The 17,604-nt window shown below is 40.8% G+C and overlaps 1 protein-coding gene across 1 annotated transcript in view; it reads left to right on the forward strand.

Moving 5' to 3' along the window:
- Positions 1-1,913: 1,913 nt before the first annotated feature.
- The window catches only part of SLC22A3 (solute carrier family 22 member 3), a 43,323-nt gene continuing 27,632 nt past the window's right edge, over positions 1,914-17,604 (forward strand). Inside the window, exons 1-5 of the mRNA XM_070733805.1 lie at positions 1,914-2,539; positions 10,163-10,266; positions 12,160-12,314; positions 13,844-14,012; positions 17,293-17,410. Of these exons, the coding sequence (XP_070589906.1) occupies positions 2,135-2,539; positions 10,163-10,266; positions 12,160-12,314; positions 13,844-14,012; positions 17,293-17,410 (951 nt within the window). The 5' untranslated portion in view covers positions 1,914-2,134. The remainder of the gene's footprint in view (positions 2,540-10,162; positions 10,267-12,159; positions 12,315-13,843; positions 14,013-17,292; positions 17,411-17,604) is intronic.

The raw sequence follows: 17,604 nt of genomic DNA on the forward strand, positions 1-17,604 counted from the left end.
AGTGATGAACTGTAAAATAAGCAGTCACATTTTTATAATTTTACTTTTTGTTTATTAAATTTTATGCCATCGATCTCTCCTTTTTAATTTTTTTTCATAAACAATAATTACCATTGTTGTACATACTCTTGATCAGTTGGAGGATGATGAAGATATTGAGGATTCAGATTCAGATAGTGTTTATGAAGTAGTGGGGCCCCCGGGCTTACAGGTGGGAGGCCAGCCACAGGATGGGGCTATGAGTTCAGGATCTAGCGAGGGAAAATCAGACGCTCGCTGGGTTAACCCTAAATTCAGAAGGATTCAGAAACGTAGAGAGCAAAGGTCTGGAAGAAGATATTAAGGAGAGGAATGGGTTAAATATTGTAATGAGGTATTTGGCACGTCAGGGGGCTAGTGGAGAAGAAGGGTGGAGTTGCTGAAAAGAAATATGGAGGGGGGTTTTTCCGCAAATAATTTTTTTTCTAATTATTTGCTCTTGCTTGTCTTCCAAATTTAACTTTCCACAATCTGTTGTAATATTTTCTTTGGACCAGCAGATGGCATTGTAGTTTCCCAAAACAGCTCTTTTTTAAAAATAAGAAACCCTGCATTTTAAATCCACTTGTGACTAATAAAATATTTCCTTCAAATTCGTATTCTTTTTCAATCTCTTTAACTCCCACCAAATCCAATTATAAAAATATCCTCAAGTTTGGGCTTTTAAACTTGTTCCTTTGAATCTCTCTATGGTATTTCCAATTGCTAGATAGCCGTTCAGTCAATTTTGAAGCCTTTTAGTTCCTTACAAGTTTTAATTTTTTTTCTTTATTGTTAAATCGGCCAAACACTCACCCAGCTCAGTTCTTCTTCCCTCTCTCCAGTACAAATGCTTAGATGCTGTCATCCCAGCAATCCACAATCTCTCCAATCAATCTGATCATGACTGTCCCAGAGTCATTCTGTCAGCTGATAGCCAAGAGGCTGTTGATGGTTCTCTGGGGGATTTTCAAGGCCCCCAGACCCCTGACTGGTGCCTCTCTTCTCCACTGCTCCTCCAGGGCAAATCTGTACTGGTTCCAGTTTAGTTCTGGGAGTCCTAAGAGCTGAGGTTCGGGGTTCCTTGCGGAGCATGAGAGACACCTATATTGCTGGGATGTTGGCCATTCTCCTATAGTGTGACTCTGGGTGGCTTACAAGTTATGTAAGTTCATTAAGGCTATGTTTCTTAACTTTATTTGAATTCCATTTTGTTGTTACATGTTGTTTCATTATTGTTGTTAGCCGCCCCGAGTCTACGGAGAGGGGCGGCATACAAATCTAATAAATAAACAAATAAAAATAAATAAAATTGTCTATTTAAGGGGTGAACATGACAATTGATTACTGATCAATAATTCATAGCTTTATGTAGGTGTACCTGGGTAAATTAGTAGAAAAATCTAATTAATTTCCCCTCCCAAAGAAAGAATATTATTCTGGGCATCTCTCCTTCTCTTAAAACCATCACCCCTTCATTGTCTTTAAATGCAGGGAAGGAAGAAATGTTGATTTGTATAGATTTTTAATAGATTTCTATGGATTCATTTCATAATTTTTGTAGTAGCATATGACATATTGACATTGCCCTTTTGAGCATATTTACTGGATCTTCAGTTCTGCTTTAAATCCCGTTTGCTAATTGTTGGTCACTAAAGTGTTAAGGGTTTTTAATACATACTTTCTGCAGGAAAACATGTAAGAAATACGTAAACGCAGTCCTCTTTGGGGTTGTAGGTGTGCCAAATTCATCGTGCAATCCTAAATTGTGCTGTGTACACATTGTGCCAAAGTAACGTAATAGCTGCGTGTGCACATGTGTGTGAGCCTTTCAGAATGAAAGAGGAAAAAAAAAAGAGGAGGGAATGAAACTTTGATCTGTCCCAGCTTTGCTTATATTACTTCGTGACATTTGTGAGGGAGGCAGAATGAGAGGGAGGGAGGGAGAGAGGGGGAAAGCAAGAGAGAGAAAGAGAATGTATGAGTTATAGGAAATACTCATTATATAGTCACGAAGTTGGAAAAAAGTTACCACCACTATCATTTGGATTCATCCAACTTAGTGCCGGCGTTTGTGTGTGTATGTGTGTGTGTTTGTAAGCAACTAGAATTTACAATGCCGTCTTTTGATGAGGTTTTAAAACAGGCTGGAGAGTTTGGGAAATTTCAAAAGAAGATCTTCTTCCTCCTGTGTCAGACTGGCGTTACTTTCTCCTTTCTATTTGTTGGGATTGTATTTTTGGGACGAGACCCCGATCAGTATTGGTGCAGGAACCCTTATGTATCTGAACTGAAGAAGCAGTGTGAATGGACACTTGAAGAGGAATACAACATCACCATTCAAGCCTCAAGCCTGGTGAACTCTTCGCAATGTGAGAGGCATGACATAAAGTGGAATAACACCAGGCATAATTGTACGGATCCCCTGGCTCATCTTACCAACAACTTTTCTGGCGAGTCATTTACTACATGTCAGACCGGCTGGTTATTCAAAAACCCTCACTCAACTATTGCCAGTGAGGTAAGTAAAGGCAACGTTATCCAGGAAAATAGGTTTATTTGCATAAAGAAAATTAAACAAATGTTTATTATTAATGCAGGTCAATAAATTGTATACATATTTGGCATATAAGGTAACACATTGTGCAGTATAAAAATAGATTTGGTATTTGGATTAAACAGTGTTCATTTCCTATTTTCTACACAGTGTAAAAGCGTCATGGATAATATTATAGCTTTGTTTCATTGCCGTTTAGAAATAAGTTATAGCTGGAGAGAAAAAAGACAGAGAAGGATGGAGGAATGCTATTATAGATGTTGGTTTGAATATAGGAATGAGAACAACTTTGAAAATTGAACATATTTGCACGAATAGACAATACTGTCTCAGTTACAGAGTTCTGCCTTTGTCCTCCAGATGAATCAGATGTAATTTCTCATTTGAATACATTTTTTTTTTAAAAAAAATAGGTTATTAGTCAAACAGGTCAAAGGCAATAAATTATTTCCCCAACATCTCCCTTTCAGGAGGTTCGTATAACATGACAGCTGAGATCTCTTTCTTTGAGTCCTGGAAGAACTGCTATCATTTATAGAACATACTGATTGAGCTAAATGGGAAGCTAGCCTCAGCTAAAGTTAAACCATTTTGTTTCAGTTTTTAAATTCCCACCAAATTTCAGGACAGTTCAGTACCGTTTATTTTAGTGCAACCTCGGCAAAAATATGAGACTGGAAAGAAAGGAGGAAACAATAGCTAGTCTCTCAATCAACACATTTTCAAGACGTAACTAGTGTGCAAAGCATAAACTATGATACCTCTTACTAGTATCATGTTTATAAATAATGTTATATCTTTGTATACCACCAATACATACTTGACAAAACAAAGAAATAAAATAAATAAATAAAAATAAATAAATAAATATTACTTAAAACTACCTAGGCAGTTTAGACAAAATGAATTTTACAGCACCAGTTCAGTTGTTTGACATGGGCTGCAAGTCAACAAATTGCGAAACAGCTTTCAAGGGTCAGGAAATACACAATTGGATGTTAAATGGCTGGAGGGGCTGGAGGAAAAGTAAGAAAAGAGAAAAGGGGATGTACTCATGTGAGCTATGATGGAAGCTCATTTGCCGTTTATGGATGGTCATTAATTCAGGAGATTCCCAGACTACTAAAATTGCAGCCCTGAGTTCAATTAACTAGGGAAGAGCCTTCAGATTATATCGTAAGGCTGCAACCTTATGTTGGCCTTATGGGTAGGAATCACAGCCAGATAAGCTAATTCTTTTTTTATTTAAAGCTGCATTGATGAATCTTCTTGCAAGCCTGAAAGTACAATCCTCTCATTTGTCTCCTTTACAGCCTGAGTGGGAGGGACTCTTCCCCTTGCCCCAGCCACTCTACAAATGTTGGGCTAGGCTGTCTCTTATCTGACCGTTCCTTTGGCAGCATTTCTTGGCCCAGTTTTTCAAGGTCTTTCCCACATACTGTTGCACTCTGTGACCTCAAAAGTAAGTCTAACTGAATGCATTGGGGTTTACTTTTAAGTAGGCTTGTATCAGATTGCACAGAATATTGGGCTACACGTCAACCCACACAGTGATTTATTTAAAAAGAAAGCAACGACTCTCACATTTGTTTAAAGTTAGAAATTTATTTATTTATTATTTATTTATTTAGAAATAGTAGCTATTGGCCTCCCCAGTTATGACTGGTGCTTATAGGATTCTCATGAGAGGCAAGAAGAAACCACAGCAATCCATACACTATTTACTGCAATTTCCCCTTAGGCAGGGACTTCACAAAATGTCTAAAAACATAATGGACTAATAGAATAATAAAAAGAAATGACTTATAAACAACCAAAATAAACCCTATCAGCACCATACAAAACCAAAAACCAATGCAGTCATAAAAGAAATAGTAAGTAGAAAGAAAATTGCAGAAAGCTATTGTGTAAAATATGCATTTCCACCAATGCATAGTGGAAAGTTTGAAAGAAGGAACCTGGAGCATACCTTGACAATGGAACAGGCATATGTTCTTGGAAAGGCAGCCTTTCAATTACTTATGCACCCATAACTACTCACATCCTGCCTTCGGGACCTACTAAAGCTTCCAGATGGCCTTTAGGAGTAGCCCCAAGTACATGGGGCAATAATCCAGTCAGGAGATGAGAAAGTCATGACTGACCATAAACAGAGCCTCCCAGGCTCAAAATGAGCACAACTGTTACACAACAAGTAATTGGGCAAAGCCACTCCTCCCCAACCCATCATAGATGTAACCTACTCTTCAAGCATGAATCATGAATCCGGCATGAGTCCAAATTATGCATCAAACTTCAATGGAGCACTGTCCATTCAGAACCGAAAGTGAGAACACTTTAGATTCCAAATCCAGAGTATTCATAAACATTCCCTGTTGGCCAGGTTGAACCATAGCGAGAGGTGGGCTGCTAAGGTGGAACGGTGATGTGTGCTCGCCCCTGTGGCTCTGAGCGCTAGTGAAGTCCAGCGCAATTATGCTACTGCACCTGGGCAGGTAGTGAAATCACACGCAGACACACAGGTGCACCACAGGCACACCTGCGTGTCCATGCACAATTTTGCTACCTGCCTAGGTGCAGTAGCATAATTGGCTGGACTCTGCTAGCACTCAGAGCCACGGGGGCGAGCAAACGTCACCGTTCCACCTTAATAGCCCACCTCTGACCAAAGCCTCTTCTTCCCTATCCAGACTCTTACAGTCCTCAGATACTGTGACAGTGTCAGACCTGTCCCAGCCTGGTCTCTTAGGAAAGAAAAACCCTCAATTCCATTCATAGTGAAAATGTTATTTTTATTTAAAGCCAAGTGTAACCAGTAGCAAAGTCGGATCTAAAAGTTTGCAGGCAAGGCGACACTTGAGAAAACAGGAAATGAAGCAAGAGGAACCCACCGATTGGTTTTCTTAACTTGTTGCACATTAAAATGGACAGGACAGTCCTATTCAGGAGGCTTACCCCTAATAAATAATAATAATAATAATAATAATAATAATAATAATAATAATAATAATATCCCACGAATCCCAGCCACCGATTAGGTTCCACAGAGTTGGCCATCTCCCGGTCCCGTCGACCAAACAATGTCGTTTGGTGGGTCCCAGGGGAAGAGCCTTCTCTGTGGTGGCCCCGACCCTCTGGAACCAGCTGCCCCCTGAGATTAGAACAGCCCCCACCCTCCTTGCCTTTCGCAAACTCCTTAAGACCCACCTCTGTCATCAGGCATGGGGGAACTGAAATATCTTCCCCAGGCTTATACTGTTTATGTATGGTATGTTGTGTAAATGTTTTTTTAAAATTATAGGTTTTTAGCTTTCTAATTATTGAATTTGTATTTTACACTGTTTTTCTGTTGCTGTTGTGAGCTGCCCCGAGTCTGCGGAGAGGGGCGGCATACAAATTTAATAAATAAATAATAAATTAATTAATAATAATAATAATAATAATAATAATAATAATAATAATAATAATAATAATAATTTATTAGATTTGTATGCCACCCCTCTCCGAAGACTCGGGGCAGCTCACAACAACTCGGGGTGGCTCACAACCTACCTTACCCCTGAAGCACTAGTTAACTTTCCTTTCTCCATTCCAACCCCCTGTTATCTTTGCAATATCTAGTCATATTTGAAGATGTTTTGGGAACTGTCCCTGCAACGGTTAGGTAAATGGATAGGCATTGCGATCCATTCCCAGGTCTGTGGCCTTGGGATATCTCGGGACGACACAAATATCACTTTCGGTTTCCCCAGCGTTTTCCCATAGCTCCCTCCCCACATGGCAGAGGCAGATCTAGCAAAGCATACATGCAAGTGATGGATGACAGCTCTGACAGACAGAATAAGAGTAATGGAATATTAAGAGCCTCAGTGGTGCACTGGTTAGAGTTCAGTACTGCAAGCTACTTCTGCTGATCACTGGCTGCCATCAGTTTGGCAGATTGAATCTCAGTAGGCTCAAGGTTGACTCAGCTTTCCATCCTTCCAAGGTCGGTAAAATGAGGACCCAGATTGTTGGGGGCAATATGCTGACTCTGTAAACTGCTTAGAGAGGACTGTAAAGCACTGTGAAGCGGTACATAAGTCTAAATGCTAAATGCTAAAATAGTTAAACACAATTGTTTCTGAGTCAAACGCTTCTTACTTAAAAATAAATTTAACTGATCATGTATACATTCAACAGAAAGCATTCAGTACCAATCCTATCACATTACATTTGTGGCTGGTTACTGGCCTAAAGATCATTTGGAGGCTGTGATTTCAGGAAAGCTGTTCTATCAGCATTAGAAAGATCAGCCACCTTAATTTAAACCAGATCATTCGTTTATTTAGCTCTGTATTATTTTAGAAAATTGTAAGTGGGCAACTTTCTCCGCAATTCCTGGAAAACAAAAGGAACTGAACTGGTCTTTCATGCACCTGGGCTCAGGGACTTGGCTTTTGCCAGCAACTCTGACCTAAATAAACATCTCTAGTAAGGCAATGGGTCCATTGTTATCCATCAATGGGATTTCTTTTTTTTAAATAAATACTTTATTAATTTTCATAAAAATGACAAACAGACATACATACATTTAACATACAGTTGGGGTTATAATTATCCCACTTATCTTAGAAATCTATTTTAATACAGAAAAAGAATATACTAATAATTCATAAAATCAACATACTAATTTAAATGAAAAGAAGAATTTTGTTTTATATAATTCAAATGTTATAATAAAAAGAGAAAAAATAGTTCTAATATATTTACACCTTTCCATATCATTTAAATTTTATTTTTCTTTTTGTTTATCCATATATAAACTTTGTTCCAAATAATATAAAATTCTGATTCTTCTTGATTGTTCAGCCGTCTTGTCATCATATCCATTTCTGCACAATCTAAGATTTTCTTTATTACCTCGTCTTCCTTGGGAGTATCTTCTTTATGAGTCTTTTTTTTAAAAAAATCAGTTTAGCCCATGCAATCAAAGTCCATCTAAATAGTGATTTTTAAATGGCATAAACCAGTGATGGTGAACCTTTTCGGCACTGAGTGCCCAAACTGGAACACACTTGCATGTATGCGCACCAGAGTGCCAAAAACCAGCTGGCCGATGTGTTTTGCAGGCTATTTCCAGCTCTCCAGTGCCCATGATGACCAGCTGGCAAAAGGGCTCTGAGTGCCACCTCTGGCACATGTACCATAGATTTGGCACCATGGGCATAAACCCTCAGCTGGGAGGATTCAAAAACTGTCATCATAATTCCACATTGTCTCAATTTTGGTCCTTTTCTCAGTGATTTATGGCTACTGGTATTCATACTAGAGAAAAGAGGAAGAAAGCCTGCTTAAGTTTAAGAAAATCAAATTATGAAGTAAATCTAGTGATGTGGTCAATGATCAATACATTCTGCTCTTCTTCTTTTTTTTGCTACTTTATTTTAGGGAATTCTCGTTACATACACCTTACATTAAAATATAAAACACAGAGCACATTCACACCACCAGGTTCTTAATGCCGGCAATGCAGATCGTTGTAATTAATTCAATTCAATTCAATTTATTAGATTTGTATGCCGCTCCTCTCCGAAGACTTGGGGAGGCTCACAACAGCAATAAAAAACAGTATAACAATGGAACAAATCTAATAATAAAAATTATATAAAAACCCCAACAATTAAAACCATACAACACATACATACCAAACATAAAACATAAGAAAGCCTGGGGGAGATATCCTAGTTTCCCCATGCCTGGTGATATAGGTGGGTCTTGAATAACTTGCGAAAGACAAGGAGGGTGGGGGCCATTCTAATCTCCAGGGAGAGTTGATTCCAGAGGGCCGGGGCCGCCACAGAGAAGGCTCTTCCCCTGGGGCCCGCCAAACGACATTGTTTGGTCGACGGGACCCGGAGAAGGCCAACTCTGTGAGACCTTATCAGCCGCTGGGATTTGTGCGGTAGAAGGCGGTTCCAGAGGTATTCTGGTCCAATGCCATGAAGGGCTTTAAAGGTCATTACCAACACTTTAAATTTAAATTAATTTGCATTATATGCTGGACATTATTCATTTTGCTTTCCTGTCAAAATGCTATTATAAATGTTTTATGACTTCATAATGATTCATCAACACTATTCCACTACCCTATTCTATTAACATTCATTGAAAAATCAGACAGCTAGGTGACTTTATAAAATAAAACAACATAAAAATCCCGAATATTTTGTCAGGACATAACTTTCCCAGGTAGGGGTGAGTTCTATTTACCTTTGCTACTGGTTTGGGGTCACACAGGAAGTGCACATTTTGTGTGTGCGCATTCACACGCCCCTGTCGCCCCGGTCGATGGATTTCAAGATGGAGGACCAGTTTGGTTGGGTGTTCAGCTGCCATTGCTTCCAGTTTGGTTAGCGGGGGAAAATTCCCACTACCAATTCTAGAGAATTGGTCCGAATAAGCAGGAACCCACCACTGCTCCCAGGATATTGCATCAAATCCTGAGCTAAGATCCTGCCTCCTGGAATACGAGTTGTTTCCTCATTTTTCCAAATGAAAGGCAAGAAACATTCGTAGGAAAAGAGGAATTAATGCAACACATATTCTTGGCTTGTCGACTACATCATCTGTTTTCCTTAATGCAGCTTTCCTATCATTCCATATCATAAAGGTAAACAAGGTACAGCTTACAGGTGATCTTCTATCCCCACTTGTTCACCCTTGGATTGAGCTGCCCATTATTGACACTAGCAGAAATGTTGATTTTGAGCTCTCCAATTTTGTATATTTGGAGAGACCCAAATAAGCATATGATGATGGTGCACATCTTCTTTTGGTCTGCAGTACATTGATCTGGCAAAATTGTTAGTTTAATTTTAACGCAATGAAAAATTATGTCATCTCAAATGCACTGAGATTACTGCACAGAGGTTTTTTGAGTGTGAAGGTTTGTGTAGATGGACACAGATATGTGACAGCCATGAATATGCACAGCCCTTGATGTCCCTGCCCATACATCAATCATCAATGACTCTGGAATGACTTTAATAGACCAGGGAAGTTTGTGTTTTTGGGGTGGGGAGATCCTTTTTGGATGTAAATTTGAACTGGATATTATCACTGGTGGTGCATTCTTAATTATCTTTTTTAATTTACTTACTTCCCTCTCTCATATAATAATAGTACTTAGACTTATATATCGCTTCACAGTGCTTTATAGCCCTCTCTAAGTAGTTTACAGAGTCAGCATATTGCTCCCAACAATCTGGTTCCTCAGATTGTTGGGTCCTGAGCCTGGTGAGATTCGAACTGCTAAATTGCAAACAGCCGGCAGTCAGCAGAAATAGCCTGCAGTATTGCGTTCTAACCACTGCGCCACCAATATATTGGAAAATTGGAATATCACTTTATAAACCAATGCATGCATTGAAGCACAAGGGTCTAGTATGATGACTGGATGACAAGCTGCACATCTCTAAGAAAGAAGAGAGTGGAAAAAGGAAGATAGGACCATTAAAACAACAGTAACACTATTATTTTTTTCAAGGCCTAAAGCCAACTGTTCCTCTACTGAAACTTACTGTACTTTTACACTTCCTTCTGCAGTATGACCTTGTCTGTGAGAACAAGTGGATAATAGACATGACTCAGTCTATACTCAATATGGGATTTCTGGTAGGAGGGTTTGTTCTGGGATACGCTGCGGACAGGTAACCATGCCTTTTGAACACTTATTTATGGATTGCATTATCTCCCATGACAAAAAAGGCTATGTTGTGCATTATGTAGATGGAGGGGGAAATACTTTACAGGTAGTCTTCGATTTGTGACCACAACTGAGCCCTAAAATGTTTACTAAGTGGGACAGTTCTTAAGTGAGTTTTGCCCCATTTTATGACCTTTCTTGCCACAGTTGCTAAGTGAACCATGCAGTTGTTAAGTTAGTGGCATCGTTGTTATGTGAAACTGGCTTCCCCTTTGACTTTGCTTGTCAGAAGGTCATAGAAAATGATCCTGGACACTGCTGTTGTCATAAATATTACCAAACATCGAAATTTTGATTACATGTCCATGGGGATGCTGTGATTGTTGTAAGTGTGATAAAACAGCCATAATTCACTTATTTTCAGTGCCATTATAACTTTGAACACTCGCGAAATGAATGGTTGTAAATCAAGAGATATCTGTATGTACTGCACGCCCCTTTCTCACCCTGCCTCACGCTCAAATTTGAAGGAAATTTGCATTCATGTTTTGCAACAAAAATACTTTTTTAAAGTGTTCAAATATGGGGAGGTGTGATATCTCTTGTTGTAATTTGCTAACAAATCAAAGTATCAAAGTACTATATTAATCAAGGGTAGGCAACTAGGGCCCTTTAACATCTGGTTGGATATATTCAGGGTTATTCAAAGAGAATGAACCAATTTCATGATGCAATATTTTAGAGCCAGAGTGATGCAGTGGTTACAGTGCAGTACTGCGGGCTACTCCAGCTAACTGCTAGCTGTAGTTCAGCAGTTCAAATCTCACCGCCGGTTCAAGGTTGACTCAGACTTCCATCCTTCCGAGATGAGTAAAATGAAGACCCAGATTGTTGTGGACAATATGCTGAGAGAGGGCTGTAAAAGTCCTATTGCTATATGCTGTATGCTATTGCTATACAGTAACAAGAACAGTAATACAAACCTCTAGCTAAGTCACAAGTATTCTACTCACAATCATTTTTTATTTTCTGCTGTTCAATGTGGTCTTCATAACTTAGATAGCTCCTCTTTCAAATGGTCACTGATTCATTACATGACAATGCCTGAGAACTGAAGCAATGCATCATGAAATCGGTTCATTCTTTTTGAATAACCCTGTATATATAGTATGTGGAAGGAAAGAAGATGGGAAGGAAGCAGGGGTGAAATCCAGGAGGTTCTAACAGATTCGGGAGAACCGGTAGCAGAAATTTTGAGTAGTTCAGAGAACCGGCAAATACCATCTCTGGCTGGCCCCAGAGTAGGGAGGGAATGGGGATTTTGCAAGATCCTTCCTCTGCCATGCCCAAGCCATGCCTATCAACAGTGAAGGGTTACCAAAATTTTTACTATCACACTGTGAGCGGGGCTTATGCAGGACACCCTGCATTTTGTTTCAACATCTTTCAGTGCAAATTAGGTGCTCTGGGGTGGAGCTCCATTTTCACTACCCAACTGCATTCCCCATAGTCCAGGCAGTAGCCCACCCCTGCCTATTAAGCCACACCACAGAACCAATAGTAAAAAAAAAATTGTATTTCATGGAAGAAAGAAAAGAAGGAAGGAAGGAAGGAGGGAGGGAGGGTGGGAGATGGGAATGAGAAGGAGGAAGGGAGGGAAGCTGGCCATGCCATGCTAGTGACACCCATCCAACCACATCCACCGCGCCCATGCCACCCCGGCCCTTCAAAGTCAAGCAGAACCCTGATGCAGCCCTGGATGGAATCGAATCTGACACCACTGGTCTATAATCTGGGAAAAGAAGAGAAATTTCACTAGAGCTTTACAAAGTTATCTTTTCCTCCTCTTGGCTCCATTTCTTCTTTATTTATCCATTCATTTTGCTTCCCTTGACAGATTTGGCAGAATCACCATTTATCTCTTTTCTTGCTTTGGGGCAGGACTATGTGGCCTAATAGTGGCTTTCGCACCAAACATTATTGTATTTTCAATATTTCGCTTTCTACAAGGACTCTTTGGAAAGGGAACCTGGATGACAAGTTTTGTACTGGGTAAGGCATGGTGGGCTTTCAGTTCTTTCCCCATAACAGCTGGGGCAACATAGAGAAGATGAATAGTTTTATTGAAGGAGCTTTGTAGAATTAGATTTTATTGTAAAATTTGCCACGGCATCATTCTGATGAAGGATGGTTTGTTATTTTTTTCTGCTGGAAGCAGTTGACTTGTGCAAAGGGCAGGCAGGCAGCATTGGGTTCCTACCGGTACAGATAAGGATGCCACACCAGTAGCAAAACTGGAGCTGTGCATGCAGCTTCAGGTCTCTGGCATGCACATACATGAATCCCAGTGACATTTTGCTTCTGTGCATGTGCAGGAAGCAAAAATCTCATGCGGGGACATGTGCGCCTGTGAGGTTTTGGTGGTTTGTTTGCTCCTGTGCATGCAAAATATCGCTGGGATGTGCACACAATCATTCCAGACACCTGAAGCTGCACGCACAGTGCACCAGTATTAGCAGTAGTGGCAACCCTGCCTGCAGGCAGGCATATGCGGGTGAGGGCCAGCCCACCGCTTGCAGGCCAGTTCCCCCCCTCCATCCCCCTCCGGGCCAGAAAAGGTTGGGGACCACTCAGTAATGGGCAGCCCAATTTTTTACTGCCACGCTATGGGTGTGGCATATTTTGTGGGTGTGACTTGATGGTCATGTGACTGAGTAGGAGTGGCTTGCCAGCTATGTGACCAGGTGGGAGTGGCTTGAATGATCATCATCATTCAAGTGAACTGTTAAGTCCTCAACTTACAACCTCACCAGTGTCGCTCACTGGGGTGACAATTTGCTTCCTGTTTCCCGTGCTCTACTTCCTGAGTCGCCCCCTCACCTCAGGCTGGGTAGCTAGGCGAATGGGTGCTGATCACCTGTTGAGAAAAGATGAGGGACCCCTCACAACTCCTGCCGGTGCTGGTCTCCCTGCCGCTTTCCAAGGAGGAGGATAGGAAGGGGGATTTAAAAATATTGGAAAGCTGAGGGAAAGTCACAAGGTTATTATTGCTGCACGATGCCTTTTCATCTCAGCTGCGGGTGGAGTGAGGGCTTCACAAGGAGAAAAAGACTGCAGCCCAGACTGCTTTGGCGCGGCCTGGCTCGACCTTCCTTTTTCCCCCCGCTGCTGCTGCTGTGCACTCCTCGCTTTTTTCCTCTTTCCTCCTTCCTGGCCTCAGGAAGTGGCTGCGTGAGGCTGGAAGGGAGCCGGGCAGGAGAGAGGGAAGCTTGGCCGATGCCAGGAAGGAGGAAAGAGGAAAAAAGCGAGGTGCGCGCGCAGCAGCAGGAGGGGAAAAAGAGAGAGCCGAGCCGAGATTGGTAATCCAGGAAGTGACTGCCACCGGTCAGCTGGAGCTAAGCACGCTGCTTCATTTCCACCGATGGAACTTCATTCCACCCCGTCCTGCCTGGCTGTCCACCCCTGGGACCACTGGCATAAAACACTGGGAGAATGGGCTATTGCTTCAGCTAGGCTTTTTATAATGGATCTCTTGTTATCTTTCACCAAGGTTTTTTTTGTTTATCTTTTTGTCAATTCAGTAACAGAGCTGGTTGGTTCGGAACACCGACGGGTCGTTGGAATTGTAATACAGATGTTCTTCACACTCGGAGTTGTGATTCTTCCCGGAATTGCTTATGTGATTCCCACATGGCAGGGGATTCAACTGGTTACCACACTCCCCAACTTTCTTTTCCTGTTATATTACTGGTAACTCTGCCATTACTTTCCTTTTTTCCTTCTCACCCCCAAAATTACCTTCTGATGCATTCATGAATACTTTTTGCAGTATGTAGTTTCTAGAACTGTTAGGTTTATAGTCAGGGCTGTCCAGATGAGAACACATTTTATAGAACATATTGGGGTGGCATGCAAAGGAGATGAATTCACTTAAGAATATTTTATACCAGTATCTTACATTTGTTTTAATGTAAACCTTTGCATGAGTTATATTTTCATGTTTTACTACTTAATTTTAGCTTATTATACTGCATTCTAACTCATTTATTTAAATTCCCTTTATTTTATTTTATTTTATTTTAACCAGTTTACACTATTGTATAGTGTTTATGATGAGTCGCAGTTTTATGATGACCCATGTGCTCGCTATTTTTGCTTTGATATGGTCAATTGACTAATCAAATAAAATTGAATATATATTTAATACAAATAGCAGCTGTTTCTTGCCAAAGAGCCTTTCCCAAGTTTGTCTTTTCTTGAAGTTGGACTCTCGGTTTACCTTCAGAGAAGCACGTCCCAAAATTAGGAATACTATGAGTCCAACACTTAATTAATGGCACTAGATGGAGGAAAGCTAAAATGAGTTATTGTAATAAGCTGAGAATCATTCTTGTGTTTAAGACAACTTCTCTGTCTGAATCTCAGTCATTATTTAAAGCTGAACTTTGATAAGCTCTTATGACCATGATAGTGAACCTATGGCACGCGTGCCACAGGCGACACATGGAGCCCTATCTGAGGGCACGTAAGGCATTGTCCTATGTCAGTTCCAGCATACATGTGTACACTGTCCATCTGATTTTTGGCCTTCCAAAGGATGGGGGAGGGCGTTTTTGTCCTCCCCAGGCTTCAGGAAAGCCTCTGGAGCTGTGGATGGGAAAGAACAGACCCAACAGGCCTACCAGAAGTTTGGAAAGGAACTAAACACAGTCTATTTTTCATCCTACCCAGGCTTCAGGAAAGCCTCCGAGGAGGGTGAAAAACAGCCTGCATGTGGAATCAAAAAACCACGCGGAAACACGGGTGCAGTAGCAAAATTGCACTGGACTCTGCTAGCACTCAGAGCCACGGGGGCAAGCACACGTCACCGTTCCACTTTAGCAGCCCACCTCTGGTATTTGGGTACCCTCCTGAGCATAGCACAGCCAAGATCAACCAATAAATCGACCCAGGATTTCACTTAAGGCATAAATGACCAGGCTTAAATGATCAAACCTCAGACACCTTATGCAAAGACCTGACACTATAGAGAAAGTTCTAATATTGGAAAAGGTACAAAGAAAGAGAAAATTAAGATGCAGATCAGCAGCACGGAAGATGTATTCAATTACAGTGACCATAGGTGAAGTGTTGGGAGACTTGAAGGACCAGGCTAGGAACAAATTGTCCTAGAGAAACTACAGGCGGTGGACTAAAGAATGGAAACACCTTGAAAAATCATCAACATATCTTTCAATATGATGTTGCTCCACCTTTTGCGGCAAATACAGCCTCAATTCTCCAAGATATTGATTCATACAAATTGTGAATTGTTTCCAAAGGAATTTTAGCCCATTCTTCAGTTAAAACACCCTCCAGTTCTTTTAGAGACGATGGTGGTGGAAATCGACTTCTTACTTGGATCTCTAAAATCGACCACAAATGCCCAATAATGTTGAGGTCTGGTGATTGTGGTGGCCAGATGAGATGCTGAACTTCATTAGAATGTTCCTTGTGCCATTCTTTAACACTTCTTGCTCTATGAATTGGTGCATTGTCATCTTGAAAGATGGCATCCCCCTCTGGAAACAGTTCTTGAACCATATGATGAATTTGGTCGGCCAAAATTCTTAAATAGTGATGGCTGTTAATTCTTCCATGAAAGGAAATCATTGACCCAGCGGATTTCCAAGAAATAGCACCCCAGATCATCACTGAACCCCCCCTCCTCGCCATGTTTGACAGTTGGGAGAAGGCAGTCTGGATGAAATGATTCTTTTGGATGTCTCCAGACGTAAACACAGCCAGAGGTCAGAAAAAGGGTAAATGATGATTCGTCAGAGAAAATCACATTTTGCCACTGCTCGAGAGACCATTTCTGGTGGTTTCTACACCACTCTAAATGCTTTGAAACATTTGTCTTTGAGAGCAGAGGTTTTCTAATTGCAGCTCTTCCGTGCAATCCAGATTTGTGAAGCTCCCTTTGAACAGTTTTTGTGGAAACTGGGTTCTGTGTGTGTCTATTGAGCTCTGCAGTGATTTTAGGAGCTGTGGTCTTGCGATCCGCTCTAACAGTTCGCTTTATAGTCCAATGGTTTCTCTCAGACAACTTTGACTTTCGACCAGACCTGTGCTTGGCTGAGGACATTTTCCCTTCTCTTTCAAAAGCAGTCATTACTTTTGAGACATTACCCCTTGAAATGCCAAACATTCAGGCACTTTCTGTTACACTAGCCATTCGAACACCAACAATTTGGCCTCTTTGAAAGTCTGAGAGGTCTGCCATTTCTAGAAGGTTATAACCAATTTCCTTAAATTTCTGTTAAAAAAAAGGTAGTTTTAAAAAACATATCAAATAACAGAATTAAAAACAAAACAAAACATTAAAATATGTCACGTTTTGATTGATTTGAACATGTCAAGTGTTTTCCATTTTTTTGTCCACCCCCTGTATCTATATGATCACAAGGAGTTAACAACAACCTGATTGCATATAATAAAACTTATTGATTATAAAGGATTTGTCAGCCCTAGATAGAATTTCAGAGTCATCAAATTATGGGTATGAGTCACTTAATAATCAGTGTGAACTTCTAGATTACTGTTGGCATATTAGATTCATCAGTTCAAATTAGTTCATTAGTTCAAATGCGCTGGATCTCTGGTTTTCTTCACCATATATGCAATACCATTTATTGGGTCATGAAAAGAAACAGTAGCTATGTTGTTGTCTCAGGAAAGCAGGGTGGAGGAATCCACAATATAATTAACAATCTCAACCAAACTAACACGCAAAAGTATGAAAACTTTAGGAAGGATATTCCCCCCCAAAAAACAGAAGAAGGGACCAAAGGGGCCAGGTTTGTAACAGTCATTTTCACCCACAAAAGAAGTTTTCAGGAGGGAGAAAGCAACTGTGAGTGCCAGGAAAGAACTGAAAGGCTTAAGAACTCATTAAGATGCTGATGAGGTTTTGGCATTCTTGCAGGCAATACATCTAGTCTGCTGACAGCTGCTGACTCTTCCTCATTGGTCTCCCTTTTTTTGGCAGGCTGGTCCCTGAATCTCCACGGTGGCTGATCACTCGCAAAAAAGCCAAGAAGGCCCTGAAGATTATGCAGTCCGTTGCCAAGGAAAATGGACAAAGCCTTCCAGTGCATTTTTCGGAGGTACGGACTTTAATTTAATTTGTAAAGTGTAATGTTATTACATTACAACCCTAGGTGGTGTACGTTACGCTAAATTTAAAGTAAACCAACCCATGCAATAGAAAAAAAAGGGTGTCTAGAGGAAACAAGCCATCATCTCACAAACCGAGCAACCCTCCAGAGGCCCACCACCCACTCCAGCCCAAGGTCTGGGA

Source organism: Erythrolamprus reginae, chromosome 1 (genome assembly GCF_031021105.1).
Source record: "Erythrolamprus reginae isolate rEryReg1 chromosome 1, rEryReg1.hap1, whole genome shotgun sequence".
In the NCBI taxonomy this organism is placed as follows: Eukaryota; Metazoa; Chordata; class Lepidosauria; order Squamata; family Dipsadidae; genus Erythrolamprus; species Erythrolamprus reginae.